Source organism: Cydia pomonella, chromosome 3 (genome assembly GCF_033807575.1).
Source record: "Cydia pomonella isolate Wapato2018A chromosome 3, ilCydPomo1, whole genome shotgun sequence".
Classification (NCBI taxonomy): Eukaryota; Metazoa; Arthropoda; class Insecta; order Lepidoptera; family Tortricidae; genus Cydia; species Cydia pomonella.
Window position 1 is genome coordinate 23275634 of NC_084705.1, and position 26014 is coordinate 23301647.

General features: G+C 36.7%; 1 protein-coding gene across 2 annotated transcripts in view; it reads right to left on the minus strand.

Annotated features, from left to right (window-relative positions):
• LOC133516349 (CCR4-NOT transcription complex subunit 6) overlaps positions 1-26014 on the minus strand; it is a 195366-nt gene that overhangs the window by 108915 nt on the left and 60437 nt on the right. The window contains exon 5 of one of the 2 annotated variants that reach the window (XM_061849254.1): positions 2052-2069. The exons of the other annotated variant lie outside the window; for it this stretch is intronic. Within the exon in view, the coding sequence (XP_061705238.1) occupies positions 2052-2069 (18 nt within the window). The remainder of the gene's footprint in view (positions 1-2051; positions 2070-26014) is intronic. 2 annotated transcript variants of the gene reach the window in all.

Below are 26014 nucleotides of genomic sequence, written 5' to 3' on the forward strand. Positions count from 1 at the left end.
TAGCCAAGATCGCAATTGCGAATGCAAACGACATGCTTTCCTCTGAATAGCACAACAAAGACTTCTCGGTTTTTCGTTGTGCTGCTGAAATTCAGGAAGCGACTGAACTTACGCATAGTTTTACACGATTTAGCTAAAGGCAGCCCAATTAACCAGTGTTGAGCTTCTTTAAGTTTCATGTGCGTTATGTCAAATAATTACATTTCCTGAATAAAAAGATCTTGCCAGTTAGATAGCTAACTCCAGGCAACCTTGTGCTTTAACCGTCGTATGTATTGTATAAAGCATTTTACAAAACTGTTGACATCCTATTCTAGCGAAACAATCGCCAATTACTCCATCGCGGGTTCCCAAGTGTTTGGAGCTTTTTGCGTCGTTCATGGCATGTCATTCTTTAGTAATAAAACAAGTGAAGGCAGAAACAATAAACAATGTCATCCGCCAATGTCCTTGGCCGTTATGTAGGCGAATGTATGAAATGTGGCAATACGAGCGGAGCGTGGTGGATGATACGTATTTATTAATCTTTTAAGACTCTGGATTAGTTCGGTTAGGTTCACCATTCATAACAACACAAAATCGGCTTTAGCTGATCACATATCCCATAGCGTTGTATTAATGTTGTGCATATATTCGGTGTTCCGTAATGGGGACGTTGATGAGTATTGTTGATGCAAAATTGGCGGTTGGATATCCTGAACTAATTCGCTCTTTTCGCACAGAAATAAACGATTGTTTTATGGTTTAATACAATTCCGAGTCGATAAGTGTAGTGAATTCCTTAGACTATGCAGGGTTCGCTCTAGAACACCGCATTAGCTGGAAGGTTGCGGCAACCGAACGAGGGCATCGCCTTATCCGCCGTACCCAAGGTGTGCAGGCATATAAGCCTACTTCTTTGCATTATCAGTCCGAAACAAGATAAATGCTAATTATGACATTGATCTGTGTTTGGCCTCTAATTGTAAGTTACAAGTTTACGATCTTACGTAGGTAAAACTGGTTATTCCCACTAGTTACCACCAAGTTATTACCAATAGTAAATACTAGGAATTTTTTCCCACCTTTTATTAGTGGTAACTACTGGGGAACACATTCGCAGTAGTTACCACCAAACCGAATCAAACTGAGTTGGTGTCTACTGGGAATTGTTTTCCCAGTAGTTACCACTAAAATTTTGTTAGAGTTCAATACTAATAAAAACAGTATACACGGTGCTCACGAGGAACCCGAAAGATTTAAATCACGTACTTCTGAGGCCAAAAGAAGAAAAAAATGTTATATGAGTAAATTTCGCCAAAAAAAAAAAAATTGTTTTTTTTTTTCAAATTTTGAACGTATTTGTACATAGTTAATGTTATTTATGGTAAAACTGGCACTGAAAATAATTTTATACGATTTTTTTTTGTAAAAACTAGTTCTTGCAAAGGTTACTTGTCACTTTTTGACATCTATCAATAAGGATATTTAGACTACGCCCCATAATGGCATCATCGCGATCAAAAAGCGTTTTGCTCTAAGTTACGAAAAGATGTTTTTTTTTTTACATTGGTATTAACTCTGAAACTAGGCGGAATCCAGAAAAGTTTATATGACATTTTAGTCTCTAAATGTGATCACACACACACTACACACACACTGTCAAAATCTTTCGGTTTCCTCATGTTACACCGTATATATACTTAAATGAATAAGTCGATTAGTGTTTCAGTAAACTGCGTTAAAAGTTAATAAACTAAAACAGTTTTATAGGCACAAGTGCAAAAACTAAAATAGTCAAGGAGAAATTAACGTTTGAATTTTTTTTATCTTTTTGATTGTAATTTGAATTAATTATACGAACGAAGAAACAAATCAGTCAAACCGACTATTTTTGATCACTCTAAAGCAGTTCACTGGAGCATTAATCTACATATCATTATTTATTAAAGTACTACTCTATATTTATACCATACCAATTTATAGTTTTTATTTAGTTTTGAAATTTAACAAAATTTTGGTGGTAATTGGTAACAAGTGGGAATAACCCGGTAAAACAGTTAAAATCTTACCTGATTCATTCGTGTAGGCTAGAAACCGGAGAAAAGCTATTATTTAGCAAGCAGTTACAAACAACTTTTAAATTATACTATAAACATACTTGACTTCATCAACAATTTCAAGCAGCCATAGGTGGAAATATACCTGTAAAGATAAAAAGAACCAGTTTAGTTATCGATTCTTCGTTGCAACTCAGGGCACAATTAGAACGCTTCGATTATAGTCAATTACAAAAGGCATTAAAAAATATATGATAATTCAAGGTAATAATGCTTTGGAATATTTATTTGGCTCTTTGAGGTCGTCAATATTTTTACCTCATATTATTTGGAAAGTGGCGGAACGTAAACGTAACTCAGCCATCCTGTACCCCTAGTGTAACTTTGATCGACATCATAACGTGACGAACGCGTTTGCGTTAAGTCTCATTTTGTATAGGATTTTGAGTTTCCAAAACGTCCCGCTTGGCGCGCTCTTTCGAAATCCAATACAAAATGAGACTAAACGCAAACGCGTACGTCACGTTTGGAAATCGAATTTATTTACACTAGGGGTACTGTACGCCTGTGTACGATACCATAATATGAGAATATGCACATGCATACACTTTTATGAAAACATTTTTTAACAAGCATACTGCTTTTCCGTAAAAATTGTATAAAACAAAACATATATTTTAGTTCTCAATACATGTCAGGCCGCCTACCGTTGGCGTGGTAGTAAGAAATAGATAAAAGATACATAATATCAGGCCAGTCGCTGTGAGTTTCTTTATAATAATAATAGGGCATTCGATGAATGTCGCGCCGCGTTATCGGGCATCAGGAGTCGCAGCGCGTTGCTGGACATAAATTAGCCGCGGACCGGAACTTTCTCGTAAACCGCGAAGGCGCCGTTTATTAAATCGAGATGTAGAAATCGACAGGTGGTTGGACATGGCTGCCGGCCGTTGGCAAGAGGCTGGTTTGACTATTTCAATGGCTGCTGGCGAAATGACAGCCGAACAAGTCATATTATTTTTAAGTAATGCGACTTCAGTACTATTAAAGTGAATTTTTACTGTAAATAATAATAAATAGAAAAAAAAATAGAAAATTGAGTAATATGGCAAGCATGTCGCAAGTTTGTAATGTCACTAATTGTCAGAAACTATGTGGAATTGAACCCGTGATAAGTCTGATAAGCAAATGTAAGTCGGCCGTTCACCTACACGCCCACTGATATACTCAGTATATTTTTGAATACATTAGAAACGATACTAGTTAATGCAGGTCGAAGCTTGAACTGTCGCATAGAGGTGAAACATAAAAGCTGATTGCACGCAACTATTCAGTCACACAATGCATAATGCCATTATTATTTCAAATTAATTATTTTTCTCACGTTAGATCTTACAGAAATCTCCCTTTAGTTACCTTGTGGAGCATTGTTAGTAATTTATGAATGGTAGTTTGAGTGAAAACTAGCAGATTGTGATTAATAATATATCCACGTCATCTTTCTAACTACAAAACAGAATTAATTAGTCGTAAAATATGTAACGGAAGGTATAACTGTAAGGCAAAGCAGCAAAGCAAGAGTAGTTTACGAAAAACTTAGCAGGTTAATACCTATTTTTTGTTTTAATAGGCACATGCATCATACATACATGTGTTGTTGTACAAATACAGCAATACGGCAACGGTCATAGCTGCTGAAAGTGTTGAACATATGATTACATCATATTTTTGATGTAGTAGTAAGTATTCTAAATAAAAATGTGCACTAAGCAAAAAACAGAATTTCATTTGTTTAAAGGAAAAAAATGTCATGCATCCCCGACGACTTTAAATACCTGGAGGTGTATTCTGATTGTAATAACAGGTTAAGATGAATTTGTTATGGTTATGATTTATCAGTGTCAAACGTGACATTTCTTCAACCAGAAACTTCACTAAAAGTGCTGCCAGATCAAATCCATAACAAATCTAGATCAAATTTGTAATCTGTTATTACAATCAGAATACGCCTCCTGGATACATTCTTTCATCGCAAATTACCCCAAACAGGATACCGGCGCCTGCATAGAGGGTTCAGATGATAGAAGTGGAAAAAACGGAGTCAGGCATCCATTGAAGACCAATCAGAGCGTTTAAGAATGTTATTTCGCGTGCTCGCGCGTACTCACATCGCTCGAGACTGCATTGAAAAATACACGGAACCTGATCAAGTGATCAAGACAAGGAACTCCTGTGTGTTATTTTATTATATTTAAAAAAGACGGTTAACATTAATCAAGGACTAAAAGGTATTATGGTCTGGTTCAAGGCTTGTACCTATACTATAGATATCGAATTGCATAAAATAAACCAAAGTTATTTAAGTGAATTGAATAAACTTTGATTAAGACTTGTACATAGTTTACTTTTCACATTAACATAGGTAGTCTTAAACCTACCTGTTGCATGCAGGCTGTTCTTTTAATGACCTGCAATAATTTACGGGGTGAATATATATACTGAGCAACGTTTACTATGGGACCAACCCCGAAATCGGGAAAAAAAATTGACTCTCCCAAGTCTACCATACAAAATATCAACATCAGACCAGCCAAAATGTATATACAACTAATTTTTTTTGCGGCTTCGGGGTTGCTCCCATAAGTCCCATGGTAAAAGTTGTTCAGTATGGCCTATATATCCACACCACAAATTATTGCAGGTAATTAAAAAAGCAGCCTGTATAATAGTTAGGTATAATGGAAAGTCTTCCAGTAGTAATTGTACTCGTACCAAACCTATGGTTCTATTGATGAAACAGTCTCGGCAGCCTGTGAAACATTGCATGGTGCGCGGGCACAGCCATTTTCGAAACTTTAGTTGCAGAGTGCCAGCGCCACCGAGCCTTGCGCAACACGCCCGCCCGGAGCTCTCCGACGTTCCCACGCGGATTTCGTATAAACAGGTGCTGTGTTACATGAAATTAAGTTAATTGGCAAATGTCAAATGCCAGCATAAAGGAACAACAGTTACTAAAGATATCAATAACGCCAATAACTCAACGTAATGTATCAAACATTTAGTTACACACCTACCTATTGATGTGTCAAATAAATAGGTATACTTTAATGAAGTATGAAATTATGTTTACGACTGTAAAAGAGAAAGATAACTCATTGCGTTGTTAGAGTCAAACGAGACACGATCTATAGGTAGTTTCTAAGACTCGAACATAATTTCGATTGGGATGCATTTGAATAACGCCTAAAAGGTTGCCTGCTGCGCCCAGATGTATTTACGAGTAGGTTCCGCCACGCCTTTGCCCTTTAGATTTACATTACATCTAAATAGCTTCGTGAGTACTAAGAACGCAAGGCTACTTTTTGTCTATTTGAGAACATAATACATACGGTTCATTTAAGTAACTAAAAAAACGCCCGGAACAAACCAATACACTTGTCAAGTAACATAGTTTAAAGCAGGAGAGCGGTCTTATAAGAAAAAAAAAACTTTCAAGGTAAAATGGAAATACATACCAGACCGCTTGTGCATTTAATATAGCAGCATAGTTTTTACGTCGATTCAGTGTTAATTATAAGGCACTTTCAAGCCGATAAAGACAATCCGTCAATAACGATTAATGTAGGTATAGCAGTAGTGAACTAGCTAGCACATTTCAAAGCTGGTCTAATTATGCGGTAAACTGCAATAGCTGAGGGCAGGAATGCTGCAGCAACGCAAATTGCACGTCGGATCGGTAAGGTGTGTACGGATCGACAACCTTCCATTCTCCCGACGAGGTGCGCGCCAATGTCTGAGCGGTCATTAAATATCACTCGCTAACCAACGACAATTGCTGCGCTTGATTTCATTTATTAAATTCTACAGCGATTATGAAATGCAAGGGCTAGACCTAAAAACGTAATGAGATAAATTGCAGGACGTCTCCTATTTCCAATACGTATATTATACAATTCTGTACTCGAATTCAAATTTTGTGTTTCCTTATATATATGAATGTGCATAATGCATTATTTTCTGACAGATCAAATACCTAATGGATGTAGTAAGCATAGGCGGTGTACCTATATGTATAGAAAATACATATAGATAGGTACACCGCCATTTGCAGTGTTGCTGCTTAAGCCGCTTTCATATTTAAAAATCATCGCAACCAAATCGAATCTGTTTTATTACTTATGATAATTTTAGAATTGTCTTCAAAGCGATTTATAAACGATTTCCTGTGTACGTTCATCTGCATGAAAAACGCTTTCCAAAACCAACAAAACCAGTTACTAACTATTTAGACTTATGCAGTGAAATCGTAAACCTTATGACCTCGATGAAGACATGCCGTCAACAATATTGCTTGGCTCTGTGGATAAAAGAGAAACCTTATTAACATAGCATATACAATCATATGCGAGTTGCAAGCAATGGACGATCCAGCTTTGCTCAGGAGACTTACATTTGACAGAGAATAAAATATACAGGCTGTTTTTTCTGTCATCTGCAATAATTTACGGGGTGAATATACATATAAATCATACCGAGCAACTTTTACTATGGTACCAATCCCAAAATCGCAAAAAAGAAATGTCTGTTTCATACATTTTGGCTGGTCTGTGATATTTTGTATGGAATAGTCATTTTTTTGCTAATTCGATATTGGTCCCATACTGAAAGTTGCTCAGTATGACCTGATACATTCACTTTACAATTCAATTATTGGAGGTGACTAAAAACACCCTGGAGGTATTTAAGAGGGTAGCCCCCTCTTGAATACCTCCAGGATGTTTTCTTTTAGTTCAAGCAACCCGTTCTTAAATACCCACCGAAAAAGCAGAATTGTAGTTTTTATATTGAATTCTAATACGTTTTTATTTTAAAAAGTCAAATTCCATGAACAAAAATCACACGGAAAATAATGGTTTGGGGAAAAAATAATTTCGGTTTTTTTATGTTTTTCAAAGTTAATTTATTAATATAAATTTCTAACACTAATCAATGATATATGTGCCGTTTTGATCGATGACCTTTTGCCACTTTTCTGGTAAAATCATAATTCCGTCACTGTAGAATTTCTGAGGTTTTTGGGCGAAAAACTGAACCAAGATTTTCACAAGCCTCTTTTGAAACCAACTTTACACCATTAAGAGAGTTTTGCAGAGACCGAAACAAATGATAGTCCGACGGGGCAAGGTCAGGGCTATACGGTGGATGCATTAAAACTTCCCAGCCAAACTCTATCAGCTTTTGACGAGTCACTAAAGATATGTGCGGTCTAGCATTGTCGTGATGGAAGACAACGCCTTTCCTATTGATCAATTCTGGCCGAATTTTTTCCATCGCCTGCTTCAATCGCGTTAATTGTTGACAGTAGATAGTTGAATTAATGGTTTGGCCAGGTTCGAGCAGCTCATGATAAACAATACCCTTCCAATCCCACCAAACACTCAACATCACCTTTCTTGGCGTCAATACGGGCTTCGCTACTGTTTGTGAAGTTTCTCCGGGCTTCAACCACGATCTCTTTCGCACCTTACTGTCGTACGTGATCCACTTTTCATCGCCCGTAATCATTTGTTTTAAAAATGGCTTGATTTCGTTTCGTTTCAGCAGGGATTCACAAATGGAAACTCGGTCCATTAAATTTTTCAATGTTAATTCATGTGGAACCCAAGTATCGAGCTTCTTTTGGTATCCAAGCTTATGTAAATGGTTCAAAACTGTTTTATGGTCGACGTTTAGTTTCACAGCAATGTCACGAGATGAAATATATCGGTCTACCTCGATTTCATTAAGAATTTGATCAACTTTTTCAACGGTTGGCCGACCAGGGCGAGGTTCATCTTTAAGATCGAAGATTCCGGAACGAAATCGAGCAAACCAATTCTGACACTGGCGTTCACTTAAGCAGTCATCACCATAAACACTACACAATTTTCGATGAGCCTGGGCTGCAGTATTTCCTTTCCGGAAGTAAAAAAGTAAAATGTGACGAAAGTGGCCTTCTGGAATCTCCATAATCAATACGCAATAATTTTTGAATAAGTAAACAAATGACGCTAATTCGCGCTTTAAAATGTTCTATAGACTCGAAACTTCTAAACATGCTCTAGAATGACTTCACTGAATAATCATTACTAGAAACATACAACTCTAACACCATCTGTTAGAAAGACCCGAAATTATTTTTTCCCCAAACCAATATATCAAAAATATTCGTTTAATTGCAATATATTCCGTTACATACATACCACAGCAGTACAATTTTAGTATAAAACAGCTAGTGTCTTACCCGAGAAACGTGACGAGCAAAATTTTAAACAGAAGTATATTTTCAGATTTCAGATATATTGAGGTAAAACTTTAAACCAGCGGAATGGCCATATCTTACGTCAAGTTATAAGCAAGTTATGCGCAGCGCGTCATGTCTTTTATTTCCTTCTAATTTCCTGGCTTTACGCCCCCTCTTAAATAGTATTAGTAATTTACACTTATTGGTAATGATGCTCTTATTGCTCTGTCTCCCGCTTACGAGTAAGTCGTAGAGAAGGCACATTCGAATTCCTTCCAAAATGTTATGATGCTACAAATTGTACTGATTGCAGTGAGTATGAAAATGTTTATGGATGCCGCAGTAGTCTGGACAAAATTGAATTGCAACAGGCAAACCATAGTGATACCAAATTGATAATTGTATGCACCTATGTTTTACAAATAAACACTTTGACTATGATTAATTGTTGTTTGAATATTAAAAAATCCCCAACTGCACTGCTGGCTAGCGCCGACCTTTACAAGATCGAGACCATATTGTAAAAGTAAATAGGAAGACGACAAACGTCCCACCTCAATCACATTCTATTGGGCTCCAATGGCAAATCTATAAAGTTATCTCTTCCCCTCTTGACAGATATTCACGGGCACCTATGCGACCTTCTGTGACAATTCAAGAGAACCTTGTCCCTAATATGAAGAGCGATCTCAACATTAAATGAATTGACCTAATATAAAGTAAAAAAACATGTTCTGTTTTCTATCCCAAATCAAATGTAAAACCCGATTATTCTGCACTTTTAACTTACGGTGGATATGCAGAAGTTTATCTTTACTATTCTTTATACAATATATTTCTTGTATTCCATAATTTGCATATAGGTACGTATTTAAATAAAGTGCGGAAGGTCGTTCCTAGAAACTTGTTATATTACCTTTATACGAGTACAGTCTAATAATGAGTTGAAAGCATCGTAGACAATGACTTTGCATTAGCATTGGAGGAGGATTGTTACGTACATAACATACCACATAAACACGAAAACAACAATTACGTCGAATTTTCGAATCTATGTTATCTTTTGCCTTCGTCATTAACGATCAGATCGCGTGACAACTTGACAAGACGACAGGCATATTCCCATTTTAAAGCGACTAATTTCGATTAATCGTCATCACTACAGCTATTTAAAAAAATATGTTTGAGGACAAAATATTAGCATAAATAATGAAGTTCTGTAAAAATCGTTGAATAAGTTATGGCGATGTTATCTGTACGAGCTATATGCAAGAGAACGAGCCGTAAAGCGGGTTGCAGCTGCTTTATGTTAATAAAATTTATGCAGTAGGCGTTCAAAAGACAGTTCAATTTTGTAATGAAGCGGTTCGTGGTCTCAGTTAATTATTTTTTCAATTTTGCAAGACGCTTGCTATGCCCGCGGCGTATCGTGTAAGGTAGCGCCGAACCGCTTCTCTATGTGAGAATTAATATTCGTAATTGACTCCCGACTTAAGTACAAATTCCTGCCGAAACATGAGAGTAAGGTATTTAAAAAGCGAATAATGAGATTATTTCTTTGACGATCATAATATGAATTCATATAGATTAGTTTAATAGAATCTATATTGTAATTTTATATTATCAAATAAATAAATCTAACTCGATTTTATTGATACTGTCGATAAAGGTGTTTTGGTTTAACAAAAGTTTGTAAGTGTTTATTAGTTAATATAACATGCCAAAAAGCATTATTACTCCCATCTATTACAATTTTGCCTATAGGCCGGCAACGCACGGACAACCCCTCTGGTGTTGCAGCCGGGCTAACATGAATTGCTTCTCGCGCGCGATTCCATACTTAAAGTTGCGCTAGATGTATAAAGACGCGCGCGAAAATGCAACTCATGCTAGCAGGTTTGGTATCCATCGGCGACGGTAATCGCTTACCATCAGGCGATTCGTCTGCTCGTTCGCCTCGCTATATCATAAAAAAATGCATTTTATATTTCTGCAATACTAGCGGTCATTGCTGAATTGTCTTTTAAACTTTACAGCTATACATATATATCATTATCATTGTTCGTATCAACAGTATGGAACCAGATTCGGACTTCAGGTGTCATAATTACAATATGTCGGCCGTTATGATCAATACAACCCTGTGTTTGAAGTGTAGTTACCGCAGGTGCGGTCACGCGGCCGGCACCGTGGTTTCACCCCGTTTCGAGTGGTCACGTTTCCCCGCCGCCGCGTGATCCGGTGACGCACCGGGAAGCTGGAGCCTAACCCCACGGTGGTTCGTCGAGTACGGTCTCGCGTAACTTTTTTAATGATGGCGCGTTTATATGATTGCGATTAAAATATAAATGGTTTACACGCTCACTGCTTTCTACATGTCTGTTATCTGTTTTATATCAGGAGCCAAATTTAGGAAACAGCTACTTACATGTTGTCCTCGATAAAATTGATATTACAAAGATACAATAACCTTATTTTTTTACATCCATTAAACATGTCCAGCGATGTCGCTTTTATTTTTAAAATTATATTAGATTTGTGTGTAGGTATGAATATTGAAATGTACGAATTTGTTAATGTTATTTCCTGAATCTCTGGAATAATAGCGTCCTAATAAGTTAAAGCAGGGATCAGCAATTAGTTTCTACAGGGTTCCCGTTTTTAAACGTGAGAAGCAAGGTATCAAATTTCCGACAAGCTTGTGAAACGGTAAGCAAGCTCAGGTGTCAGCGATTTGCGTGGAAACCTTACATTCTGGACTGTACCCTGTTACTAGTATACATAAATATAGGTGCAACTGCAAGCATATGACAGATACCAAATATTTTAAGTTACCAAGTATTTTAGTTTTGGTACACATAATATTTATTAACTACATTGTGCACATGATAAAACAGTTTTTCTTAATAATCGATATTTTAAATATTCATTGTTAAATTAGGGATTCGAATAAAAAAAACTTAAACCTTACTAGAAAGTTCAACCTCACCAAAATCAAAAACACTCAATATTAGGTATGTTTACTCAGAAGACAATAAACCGTGACCAACTATAAACTCGAAAGCAACTGGTATCAACTTAGTCGAATTCGAGTATATATTCTAATATGTAGGCATAAATATTATAAAGATTTTATTTAATGAAATGTATTTAGCACATCGACCCGAATTAATATGTCATTCTAAAAACTAGTTTATAAATTATCGACTTCTTAGCACTAATGACTGATTACATTAGTGATATATTAATATCAACGAAACATTAACAAGTGATTGATATCCGTTCGGCAATTTAAATAAACAATATATTCCAATGCCGCTTAGTCCGACGAAAGAAATAAGAGGTTACAATACAATAGCTATACTTTCCGAGTTAACATGCCGATGTTTACAGGTTAGCATTATCTTGCATTTACATTTCATCTGCAGGACAAAGTAATATTACCAAACACATAAAAAAAACATTATTAAATGCATGATGTTTAAGCATTTGCTTTTACCAATGGAAACTGAAAAGACGCTCATTCATAGCTGTGCGATTGACGTGAGTAATTTTCATGAAACATTTTAAGCGGCAGACAGAATGGATGATAAATAGCAGATTTAGTGAGATTCGGATGACAATAACGAATCAAAGATATACAAAATACTATATCGAAAAGTAAAAGTGAAACACGCCGCACCTAAACCTTAAAACATGAATATTAAAAAAAATTACATGTTACGAAAATATTATGTGTTTTTATACGCAAGTATTACACATTTAAGAACAAAATCTAAAACATTGTAAATAATGGAACGAAACCCTTAGGGCGCGAGTCCAACTCTTATTTGACGGATTTTTCTAATTCAGGTCAGGGCAAAGATACCGGCGCGAGTAGTTTATTAGTAGTATTAATACCTACTCATATAATTCCAATTTAAAATGCCTATTTTTTTGTCACAGGGCAGTGTCGTAGGTACTTATATCTAATTTCCGACGGCGACGTTTATAACTTTTTCATTTTGACTTCATTCTCTACCATCGCTATAGAAGACTAATTACTACTTTTAGTCCACATCCATTATTAGACCCCGTGCTTTATTTTAATGAATTTTTTGGCCCAAATTTTTGCCAAATTAAGGTAAATACCTCATGATTTGAAGACATTTCTTCCTCATACTTTTTGAATAGCATTTTATGCCACAAAACGACTGGCATTCCTCTTCGCGACTTTCCTCGTGAACATAAATATATGAAGGTATTAAGTATAAGAAGAATAGGGCACTACTCTGGCGCATGCGCAGGAGATCTAACAAACGACGTAAATAACAACAATGTATTGAAATAATGTTATGATCCTGTTATTTGTATCGTTCTCGTTCCCGGGATTATTTTACTATTAAAATAATAGGATAACCTCGAACTTCTTCGTGTAAATGTAGGTATTGGGAAAAAGAAAAATAGTTTACTCTTGCGCATGCGCACGAGATCTAAGATACCACGTAAATTGCAACAATGTATTGAAATAATGTTATGATCCTGTAATTTTTATCGTTTTCGTTCCAAGGGATTATTTTAACTGTTAAAATAAAAGGAAAATCTAAACCTAATGGGCCAGCCGTGATAATCAATTCCACGGCTTCGTAGAACTTCGAGAGTGATGCAATCGTTATCTTATTTATATGTTTGTTACAAAAATAATCTGAACCTTGGTATCTGTACGTTTTGTGTCTTGTATCCTGTATCACTATAACTTAACGCGTTAATTAAGGAACAAAATATTTCGAGACAGATAATCTCAGTTACATTCCTTGGGAGAGGAAACGATTTATCAAACGTACGATATACGACATACGTCAATGCTCGATAAAAGATTAGAAGTAGTGGATATGACCGTGTAAATGCTTGGCGTAGTTCGTAAGTACAAATGACCCGCAATGCGAGCAAAATGTCGGGGAGAATAAGAGAAGTCAGTGGTTGGTGAGATGAACGCAATGATTTGCAGCAGCGATAAATCCGCCGGCGGACGGGGACAGACCCGCCCGCGGCCGCCACGGTAAGTGTATCCAATTACTACGATACCCTACACCGCAGCACAGCACCGACCCATACGTTATGTACCATAATAACAAAGATTACCGTGATAAAAAAAATCTATTACAAACAGCCGGGAGAGGTTACTTCGCTTATACTTTTTGTCTAAAACAGGGTTGTAAGCAGATTGGAATAGATATTTCAAACGCTTTAAGTAGGTACCATTATCATCAGTTTTACGCGTATTTTATATTAGACTGCGGACGTGTGATATGTTTCACATCGTCTCATTTTACACAAGAAACCGTTAAGAGTTGTAGGCGGGTTTGCGGATAATTAATTCCGTCCTGTGCTACTTATGTTACCGCCGGAAGAAACCGCAGCGCCCTGTGGTGGCTTAAGAACATGTTTAGTCGCACTCGTATCATTCATTCCACTTTGTGTCAATTTCACCGGTAGGCCTTCTCATATTGCATCCACTATTGTTACTAGGTTACCTCACGCTTCGCAAACGATTAATGCTTTAACAGTGGAGGATGATATGACCCGTCGTTCTTAACGACTTAATACAAGGTTTCTGTCAGTTTTCATCAATTCAGTAAGGTGTAGCGTGCAGATCCTCGTTAATAATGTCGTCAAGTAAAGACGGGCAGTGGTTATTACCTGGACTCATATTAAAGTAATAGGTAAAAGATAACGTATAATAAAATGCTGTTAAACCTAAGCAGTGTCCTTAATTAACCAATGAATAAATAATTTTAAATTTTAATAGTTATTATTTTAATATAATAGAAATATCCTTTATTTTTATTTTAAAAGTGTAAAAGCTCATAACTTTATTGTTTCAAGTAAAAGGTACAGCTTCATGTGGTCACCGGACACCGCGGAAGAGCTCCAGTATCGAGTAATCAAGCAGCATATCGCCCTCGGCGGGGCAAGATCTGACCCTGCTGCCTTTGTTTGCTCAAATTTATTTTAACCATCCCAGATCGTGATCGCCCTCGCATAGTACCAAAAACATAACAAGCAGAACTGATTTTATAAACAAATCATTGTATAATTTTAGTTAACTTACCAAGCTGTTAACAAGGTGTGTTTATTCCATATTTCTAAGTAATTCATTCATGTGAATGGAATTGTTAAGCTTTTTTTGTTGTAAGGACTGACCTCGGCGCGTTTTCGATAAATAATCAACGTCACAATCGATACAATCGGCACCTAAATGGCCATAATGGGAAACGCTGCGGTGCATCGATGCGATCGCAGCATTCGAAGGCCGGTTGGTCAGTCGGCGCACGGCGGCGGTGTGGCTGTTGTACGTTTTTAACTTGGTCAGATTGTACGTTCACTGAATCGGCCGCGTGCTGATTCAAATCGAGGTCTGCCGGGTCGCTGGGCAGAGCGGGTTGCGATGCTCGCGGATCGATTATCGCGCGTCACGAGCTGCAGGCGAATCAGGCCACACACTGCACGCAATGTCGCGCCATCTAATTAATTCTCATTTGAGCAAAAAATCTATATGCTACACGCTACGTCTCCGAGCAATACACGAGAGTACACAAAAACCTGTCACGTTTCGCCGAGCAATAAACCGAATTATATAACTACCCGCGGCACAACAATAACAACAAGTAATACTTCGTATTTTCATTAGCAGTAACTTAACAGCAGTAATAACAAGATATATTAAGAGATTTGTCGTATTTTTCATCTAATAAACAATACATGGTATATTTTATTGTTTTAAACACAAGTGAAGATGGCATTAATAATTATAAAACAAAACCAATACTAAAATAATGCATTACAATGAAATCAAACAGTAATAGTACCCCGCGGGAACCGGAGAGCGCTATTAGACCGACATGGACATGACTTATTCTGTGAAATATGTAGCAATCGCAGATCGATGTAATTTTAAATTGGTTTGTAGTAGGCCTCAGGTGTTACCACCGTGAATCATTTAATCGCTCGTTAGCGAAGGATAAAACTAAGTTTAACGAGCGACTAAATGTTGTAGAGCTTCTTGACGGCGTCATTAATATACTATCTATCAGTTACATCACTACAATATTTATTCGTTATGCATAATTAAATCTAAAGGTTCGTATACTCATTACTTATGGACCTTGAAAAAAATTTACGAACTTATAGCTTTATATTGTAATAATAATAAAATGTACTGCATCTTCAGGTACCGAGGCATTAGGTATACATATCTTAATAATTTCCTAGCCTCACGTAGGGTATAAGTTGGGTAAAATAAGTGCAAAGCTGCTTGAAGGTAGTTTTCACGGCACGGAAAATGATGCTAATATCTGCCGTCATGTTCGGTGTTAGTAAAGGCACCTCCCCGAGGGAACGGTTACGACGTAACAATAGTCATTAGCAATCAATCAAATTGATTTCAGTGGATGGCGTAGACACTCTGGCTATAAGCCAAATCGTTCCTTTGGAATTTCACATGTGGTCATGTTACATTAAACCGAATAGTAACACAAAACGGGATACGGAAGCTGTGACCGTTTTAGAGATTTCAGTTACGTGTGGAAGGGAATTTTACAAGTATCAGCGCCAACCACGGTCGGGCGGCTCGGTCAGTCGAGACGAAGCGATGAACACAGGGATTTATTGAAATTGTGGGCAACGATACGTCGATGGCTGTGGTTGGCGGCACGCGCTAGTATCACGTACGGGCAATTGAAAGGAGCGCGAGTTATTACGGGAAATGCGAGGGAATCGAGTCACAATTGCTGCTCCCGGGCAAGCCACACAATGTGCTCGCGAAGGGATAACGACGCGGGCGTCGGTGTCGTTCGCGCGTCACGCCTTTATGCCATGGCACGCCACCCGAGGCACAGGACAGATAGATCGATAGCTTTACAACCGAGCAATTTGCTACGAACTTGGGTATTTTAGCGACTTTCCTACTGACCATTACAAGTCAAACTGCTTAGGGCCTTATTGAAGCTGCCAATAAACTTTTTAAATATGTAGTTGTAGTAACAGAAATACGAGTTCTACAGCCGTGATCACAGGAGTATACAATACCTACCTGTTAACTACCTCTTTATTACTTAATTTGTATATTATTAAAAAGTAAATATAGAACATGCCATTCACGATGACGCGCAGATTTGTCAAATCTAACCTGTAATATGGTGATAATACGAGCCAAAGCACGTGTCTTCGTGATTAAAACGACCTATAATTATGATAGTTGATTAAAATATATTCGATATTATTGTTTTTCCAAATACAGCAAACACTAACAAACAAATTGTAAGCTTCATGGCCGATAACTTGATGACTTCTCTGTATACACTTGACTTTTTTTTATTGCTTATGATTCTCTTGAGCCTTGTCTGTATGTCTGTTATTAGGTTATTACCGCAACATGTTCATTATATGTTTCCGCTGAGAACTCGATCTATCGAAAGCACTTATGGGACGTTATGACATAGAACTGGATGTAGGTACTATTCTCACTCAATATAAATACTAGGATGCTTGTGTTGTAAGAAACGATATGTCAGCTGTCCAAAAATGGACAGTCGAAACGTGGAATTTTAATCGATGCCATGGCTTGAATAACGCCAAGTTGACAAAAAATCGGGTCTCGGCGGATGTCCACGCGCTTCAACGTATTTATAAGGATTACCCACTGAATTCTGATTACGAAAACCCTATGCAGACTTTATTAGGTAGGTAGATAATTATACAAACAGCTACGTCAAGTTTTATAGAAACCTTCGAGGAATATTAAATATGTAGGTGTCGACAACAGGTGTTGTTTTCGGAACAAAGGTACTTTCTGTATTTTTTAATATTTTCGAACAATAAATATTTTAAATATCATTTATACTAAAATCAAACACTCGCTGCACGCAAATACGTAGTGTGCTCTCTGTCACACCTACCTACGGCGAGTACGACGACGTATTCGCATGAAACGAGTGTTTGATTTTAGTATAATAAATACTAAAGCACGTTAGTTTTATTGGTTTAATAAGTTTCTTTATTCGTATATTTGCTCACATCACTTTTGTTTACTTGTGTTTAAGCAATCATAGCAGGTTGCCCAAGCTTTCAGAACAGTCAGAACGCAAACCGCCAGGAGAGATATTCATGACATACTTATCACTAACAAGAGAACTAGTTATTATAATTTATTATTGTCTCAGTGTTTTCTTTGATATAATATCTTTGGTTACAATGGCCAGATACAAGCAGTGCATCACTCGTGGGAAGATGTAAGATAAAGCTACAATCGTACTTTCATCCGATCACGCATGATATAAAGTGCGAACCACACAACAATGCTAACAAACAGTCACGTACAAGAAACAACTATAATAAAATAGGCTTGTTGTGCTCAGTGAAATGTGTACTCTGCAGCAGTCCATCTTAAGTGAAAAAATGTGGATGATCTCTGGATGTGGATCTCGCAATTGAGCAATAAAGGCACATGTATAACATTAAATAAATTAAATTTTCAACTAAACTAGCATCCGTATAGGAAACAGCAGGTGGCATAGATGCCCTATGGCTTACACAATCAACCAGGCTTCCGAGATCGTTCTAGCAGCTACCGACCGGGTAATGCATATTTGGCCCAACTTACAAACGAAACAGTGCAGACACAATCTTGTGTAACTTGTTTTCCATTCGACGCGGAGACATCTCCACCAGTCGATACGGAAATAGGCACCAAAACAACAAACAAGTCCTTCAACTTCCTCGTCCTAAATTGACAATATACCTAGACAGGCTGAACTTACATGATGCGCTGCCACGAGTAACCAAGTGGAGATATCGCCATGGCCCTCGAAGTTTTAATGCTTAGGGTACGTTTATGTCCGCCTTAACAGTCGTTTACGAGACTTCACCGACGTGTTTTATCCATCAGTTAATATGACGTTATGACGACATGAAATTAGTTGTGTCAATAACTCGCTGATCTAAAAGACATAAGTCTGTATCAAACTTCTTTTTCATCACACTTGCTCGAAAAAGATCTTATTGCAGGCAGATGTGCTGAAGGACAAAGGCCTATTTTGTTCCCGCGACAGTTATGGATTGTGAAAAAAAGCTATAACTCCCTAGGGAGTTCAAGTTTTTTTTTTTTTTTTTTTCAATTATGTCACTTATTTATACAAACCAAGTAGCATAAATGAGTTTTACTTTTAAAATACTGACGTTTATAATTTAATATTTTTGTTTATTTTTGAAATTATTTAATTTGATTAATTTAACAGCAGTTTAAATATTTTTACATAATTTTCAATCGTCGCTGAATGCCAAATAGGTCTCTGCCTTCGATGCCTCACCTGCCAAGAAATTACAAAAGGCGGACGAATGTTTGATATGTCACCGCATTTAAGAATAATTTCGCTTAAAATTTAGTTTTTTCTTCGCAAGTGTGATAAAAAACATTTTAACTCCGGGGGTAAAAATATTGTAAACTCGGGTCTTTAATTCCCTCCAGCCTACAGTATCACCCTCGTATCCAAAATTTCACTTACCCCCCTCGTTGCACAATGTACTATAACACCACCTAAATCGATATTATCATAGTAACTAAACCTTCCCTGTTCTTACGTACACCCTGCTGTAAAAGAGCATGACCATTTTATGAATGAATTCCGTTCATAATGTGTGCATGCAATTTTTCAGCTCGCTCTACCTACTTGCTTACGAGACGAAGACGAGAGACGCTGACTACAGGTGTAAAATTTTAATAAATACCGAAAGAGAAAAATTACACCCATCGTCCATATTAGGTAGGTATCTTCATTATAGATATTAGTGAATTAAACCTTGTGGTCTTGTGTGAAAATACCTTTAGGTACGCTTAGACTTTATTTTTGCCATCTTTTCGATTACCAAAGTGTTCTGAGTCACGCTAACGATACTGGTGAATCGTGTTCACAGTAGGTAACGCGACTTATTTAGGACCTCCCTCATAGTTGACATGTAGGTATGTTTGTGTTTTGTAATATATATAACAAATAACAATCCTGTAAAACGTACGCACTTTTAAATGTTGATTAATTGGATCCACGCATTGTCGTTAATTTCACAGCCTTCCGCTATGGTACCCCTCCATCCATCACGATCTGACAAAACATTAATTATGGCTTATTTCCACTATTTGTTTATTTTCCTAGCTTCAATTCATATGCAGCTATGTGTATGTGTAATGTGATAATTACCTATTAATTAATGCAGTAATAATCTGTAATACGATATTGCACATATCCAGTGACATAAAATGAGAGTTCACTTCCTCATTAGTCATTAAAAATTCCATAAGTCCTCTTAATAAGAAAACTTCGATTCGAGGATCTTCGACAATACAACAATGCATAAGAGTCACTCGTAAAGTTATAACAACATTCGCCGTGAGGTCTTTAGAGACGGAAGCTGCAGGATTACTGCGACTACTAGACGGTCAGGGACCGTCCTTTAGGGGACAGATGTCGAGTTAACAAACTGAAATATGACGTTGCTGCTACTAATGCATGAATTATAGGTACAGTCAGCATCAAAAGTAGCGGATGAAACAACGCGCCAAAAGAATCTGATATTCCGGACAACTTTTCAAAAAATACGAGGGTGGTTTGATAAGTCAGTGAATTTTTGCAAAAAAAAAACTTTTTCACCTTTTTTTAGTTTTATTTCTCTACATAATCTCCTTTCAACTCCATACACTTCATCCAACGATGTTCCAGTTTTTTCAACCCCTCCAAAAAATATTTTTTGTCAAACCCTGAAAAATATGCTTCAGTTTCAGCTATGACTTCCTCATTTGATGAAAATCTTTTCCCACCGAGCCATTTCTTCATGTTTGGGAATAAAAAAAATTCACATGGGACCAAATCTGGAGAAAAAGGTGGGTGGGGCAATTTTTCGTAACGCAATTCTACTAATTTGGCTGTTGCGACTGCTGACGAGTGTGCAGGGGCATTGTCGTGGTGAAAAAGGATTTTCTTCTTTGCCAGATGTGGCCGTTTTTTCACAACTTCTGCGTTAAATTTTTCCAACAAAGTAGCATAATAAGGGTCATTTATTTTTTTAACTTTCTCTAAATAATCTATATAAATAACCCCTTGGCTGTCCCAAAAAACAGTGGCCTACTGGTACCTTCGTTAGCAGAAGTCCACTGTTTTGACTGATTTTTTGTCTCTGGCGTATAATGGTGGATCCACATTTCATCTACCGTCACAAATCGACGTAAAAATTCATTAGGATTACGCTTGAATTTGGCTAAGCATTGCTCGGAAGTTGTTTCACGAAGTCGTTTTTAATCGGCTGTCAGCAAACGCGGCACCCATCTTGCGGAAAGCTTTTTCATATTTAAAATATTATGCAACATATGAAAAACTCGTTCAGATGAAATGTGTACAGTCTCAGCTATCTCACGAATCTTCACTCGACGGTCATCCAAAACAATATCGTGAACTTTATTCACGACATCATCAGTGGTCATTTCAATCGGCCTTCCAGAGCGTTCTGCGTCATTGGTAGTGGTACGTCCAAAACGAAATTCTGTAAACCACTTATGTACCATTCCATGAGAATGAGCAGATTCCCCATAATATTTTTTAAACAGTTTTCAGTCTCTTTAATAGTTTTTCCACGTAAAAAGTAATGTTTAATTAACACACGAAATTCGCTTTTCTCCATTTTCCAATCGTATTTGACATATGCCTCAACAACATTTTTATTGCCCCGCCTTTAAAACAAAAAAAAACTGCCAGCTACCAAGGAGTTCAGAATTGTAATTAAAAAGTTTATATGTTAAAATGATTTTTGTTTTACATCTGTTTGAGAAGTCACTGACTTCTCAAACCGCCCTCGTAGATACATTTCTAAAATTCGCTTTCAAAGTATATCTTTTACAGTCTTACTTGTTCTATATTAAAGACATCAAGCTAAACTGTTACAGAATGGTAAATACTAATGAAGCGTTAATTGATCCGCTACTTTTGTTGCTGTCTGTACCTACTGTCTCAGCGTGTGTTTAAAGCGCAAGATTTTCTTTTACTTTTGCTATAGATTTAATTGAGTAATTTTTGCTGGATAAAACCCGGGTATCAATGATCTATAGTTCATTTCATCAATAAGTATTATTAATAAATAAATAATAAATATTATAGGACATTATTACAGAAATTGTCTAAGTCCCACAGTAAGCTCAATAAGGCTTGTGTTGAGGGTACTTAGACAACGATATATATAATATATAAATATTTATAAATACTTAAATACATAGAAAACACCCATGACTCAGGAACAAATATCCATGCTCATCACACGAATAAATGCCCTTACCAGGATTTGAACCCGGGACCATCGGCTTCATAGGCAAGGTCACTACCCACTAGGCCAGACCGGTTGTCATAATGTGATGGTGTTAATGAAAGCAAAATAATGTAAATGATCGTATATGATTTATAAATGTAAAATAATTTCCGTGACTTGTTTTTCAATAAAAAGACAAGTCAAAATCGTTACCTTCTTTCTAATGCTAAACAAAACGGACTATAGAAAATGTTTTTATTAATATCGGATTATGATAATTATGAAGACGCACTTTTTCAATATAAAGGTATATATATAATAATTTATAACAAATATTACACAAAAATAAATGAATGTGTGAGATTTTGATCGATTTCAAATTCCAAAGTACTTTTATAATTTTTGTACTAGGTTTTAAGAAAACAAATGCTTGCTCTTCGAAGTATTAAATGCAAGTAATATTTTATCAATTGTGTGTATTCGAAATATTCACACCAAATATTTTGTTCCAATGTTAAGTTCGTCACTAATTTTACTTGACCTGGATGTACGTACGTGCATAAGTAATCGGAAATCAATTTTATAATGGTTCCTATGAGCACCCGAGCTTACGTTATGTCAGTCGAGAGTTACGAATAATAAATCTATTAAATCTATATTGTACGCAAGGTCAATCAGTTTCAAATCGCTTTGATTGTGGTTTGTATACAGGCGCCTTCCTCAATGTGGCTATCTCACGACATAATTTCTTGTCAATGTCATATTACGATTGTGCTGGAAATAGGTAATATAAAAAACGGCCGACGTATGTGCAATGTTTTCAAAATGAAAAATCTTAATTTCTCGACATGACCATGCAAAAAGCATTGACAAAACTCCACTCAAGCTAAAACATTGTGAGACAGAGGACAAGTAAAATAGTTTTATAGCTTAATTTCCGTTATATCGCACTGTGCATATTGAATTGGATATCACGTCTTATGTACATATATCATATTGCTGTATAACAAGTCAGGAAATAACCTTTATTCAGGCTTCGTTTTGTTTTTTTTTTTTAATTGAAAGAGCTCTTTTTAAATTGTATAAACTGTTTCTATTAAGATAGTAAATAAAAGTCAATTTACAAGAAGAACATTAAATGTCAGTAAAATTTTTAAGACAACTTTAATATTCTGCAAAGCAATACCTACTTTTTATGGAGAAGTCAGTCTACGAGGTTTAACCCCAAGTAGTTGATACAAGAAATGATCCTAGATAAAAACGACTTACTGCCCAACACCCGGTCAGCCAAGCTAAGCATTCAGGCCACAGCTATCTTCCTAGATATGGCCAATGATAATTCCAATAAATCAGGATATGGTATTGAATCTATAGTCAAACTAAACGCGGAGGCCATCGGTGCAATAATTTTTCGATGTCGTTCGTTTCTGGGTCAAACTGAGCCCGAGGCATTTCAATTATAAGACACGTATTCCGACTATTCTGAGCACAAACTAATCTAAAAGGCAACATATTTCCGTTAAACTGATAGGTAGAAGCCTAGATTTAGTGTGAGTCTTGTATTCGATCATTTCAAAATAATATAGCAGTTCTTGGAAGTAGAATGGGTACCGGTATGTCTTAAGCGCTATGTGATGCGTGATGAAGTAAACTTTTTAGAATGTTATCAAAGTAAATTGACGTAGAATAGTTGTAAGATCTAAAATACGGAAACCGTAAAATTAGGCTAAGCTGGTGGTAAACGACGTGCTCGTGTGAGAAATCCCACACGCGACAAGGATTCCACGCCACCGGCACCGGCACGTGCACTCAATTAATAGTCAGGAGTCTACGCGGAGCGTCTATTTCTGTACGGACCCTCCATCCGTTTTTGGTTGTACTGTGAAGCTTTAGTTTTACTTCTGTAAATTTTCAGCACTGGCAAGTAAAATATTAATTAAAGCGCAACCGAGCCTTAGAAATAACCTAAAAATCAAACTAAAATCGATAATTAAGTTTGTGGATGGTAAGTATTTACCACGGTGTAACGAAGAACATAAAACATAGTGAACCTGTACACAACTTAGCAAGTACTGAGGTAGCAGTTAGCTTCGTCAATCGCGTCTAGAGAGCAACAGATCAACTTTCTCGCGGTTCTTGTATCAACGAGTGAGACTAGTGTTGCGTACGAATATGGACACAGCAACCGTCGGTGTAAATTACGAGAGATATGACGTAGGTAGAGTGGTAAATGACTAGCGTCTGAACTAAACGTAGTAGCACGATAAAATAAAATAATGAGTTTATCTGTGATCTTAATGAGAAAAATTAAGAAGGATTTTGAAAAATAGTCTAATGTTTTCAAAATAGCGGTAGGACATCGCTAAAATTTTATTATTATATAGGTAACATAGCATCAACTCGATGTTGATCCTAAACTTAATGATAATGATGTTGTTCTTATGGATATCCGCAATCAATCGTGCCTTTCAGACGTCCCCGTCGCCGTAGCAAAAAATGTATATCTAACGAATCCAGATTTGGGAACTTCTGAAAGTCAGACACTCATTTTGTTGATGTAAGGAGTAACTTTGCAATCAATAGACAAAGATGCTAGGAATCATTTCGAATGTAAGACGTTACGAACTATACTGAACGGACTGGCGTGCTCAGAATACAATTAATCAAAAACATTAATGAACGTAAATAAATTGCAGTACTGTAAGCCCAAAATTAGCACGTTGTATAGATGTAGAAGACGAGTAAGAATATCTGAACGTTTATTTTTACGTCCATCTATACAATTTCTTATGAGCATACCTAATATGTCTAAGCAGCAATCTATTGTATCGAAAAATAAAACAATATCGAAACGAAGGCCAAAGAGGATGTGTTTTAATGAGCGAGTTGTCATTTAATCTAAACTAACCAAAACGCTTGAAAACGTTACACGAGTATGCGGATTCTGACACATTACAAACCTCGTTTCTCAAAGCCGTCGTATGGGGTTTAACTTCTACGTGTACGTAGAACGTCACGTTGCTTATTCGAAAACAAAATCATCATCAAGTTCCTATAATAGCAAAAGTCCTTGATGAATACGTTCGTACAAAAATGCTTAAAAATCCCGAAACTGTCCAGCCGTCTTCGAGAAATAAGGGAACATAAAAAAACAAAACAAAAAGATACTGACGAATTCAGGGAAGTCGGATAAAACTGCACAAGCAAGTAATATTATTTTTTATTTCATGCTTATTATTAGAAAATTCACTGAAATCGTTCCAATTTATTCCGGTAAGACGAAGGGAGATATGTAAATTCAAATACGTATAGAAATTCTTATCAATTCTCTCTTCTATCAATTCTCTACGCTACGGCAAACGAGGAAAATGCGATTTAGACCAGCATAGTTGCAGCGCTTAAGCAGAGCTTACAGCGATTTGGAGGCTAAAGGCTTAATGGGACGGCGCTAGTGTAACCATAATACAAGTGGTACCCCAGGCCTTCCCGTTTGCCAGGGAATGAGGGTCAATCCATAGAAATTGCAAAGATTCAAAGTTTTAGGTTATAGAAAAGGTATTTATAGGTTTAGGAATTAACATTTGCCATAACTTAAGTAATTACTGTTGCAAATAAAACGCACAACATGTTGTTCTTCTTTAAACTTAACCAGGACTCTAACAATACCGACATGATGTGCATATATATACATTCGCTTCCTCTTATAATATTAGCACGGTAGAGTAGTGAGTGGCTCAGGCGATGCCGATGTCGGGAAACGCACAATATCGGCTTTCTCTCGCCGTTCGCAACTTCATCAGCCCGCGCCCAGAGAAAACACGGTGACAAGTATCTGCGGCACAGCGTTCATTTCCGTGACACACGTGGGAATGATATTGATGGTTGAGAATTCAATACTTGTTCAATTTCTACTCGTTATCAGTAACAGCACATATTACTTATGTCTACGCTGCTAACGCACCTAAATATATGTTGTTACTGGCTCTTTAACTAATAATACAAGACTGTTTTTCAAACTATCTTAAAACCATTTCAACTGTACTATTATTAAACATTACTGCGATAACAGTAATCGTGACTCAATATGATATGTCCAGTCCGCGGCAGGAGGAAAACATCGAAAACGCATTGATCATGTCATAGGAACACCAAGTGCAAGGCCCGTGGCTCTATATAAATCTGAGTGAAATACGAACAAATATTACCATAGTAATCGGAAAGACAGTGAATATAAATACAGCATAAATCATAATCGTAATGATTTATTTTAAAATATAGCGACGGCAGAAAATTAAAGTGGCGAGCAATCCCGGTCGAGATCACAATGCACGCGATGATTTGTTATTAAAACCGGACGGGATGAATGCAA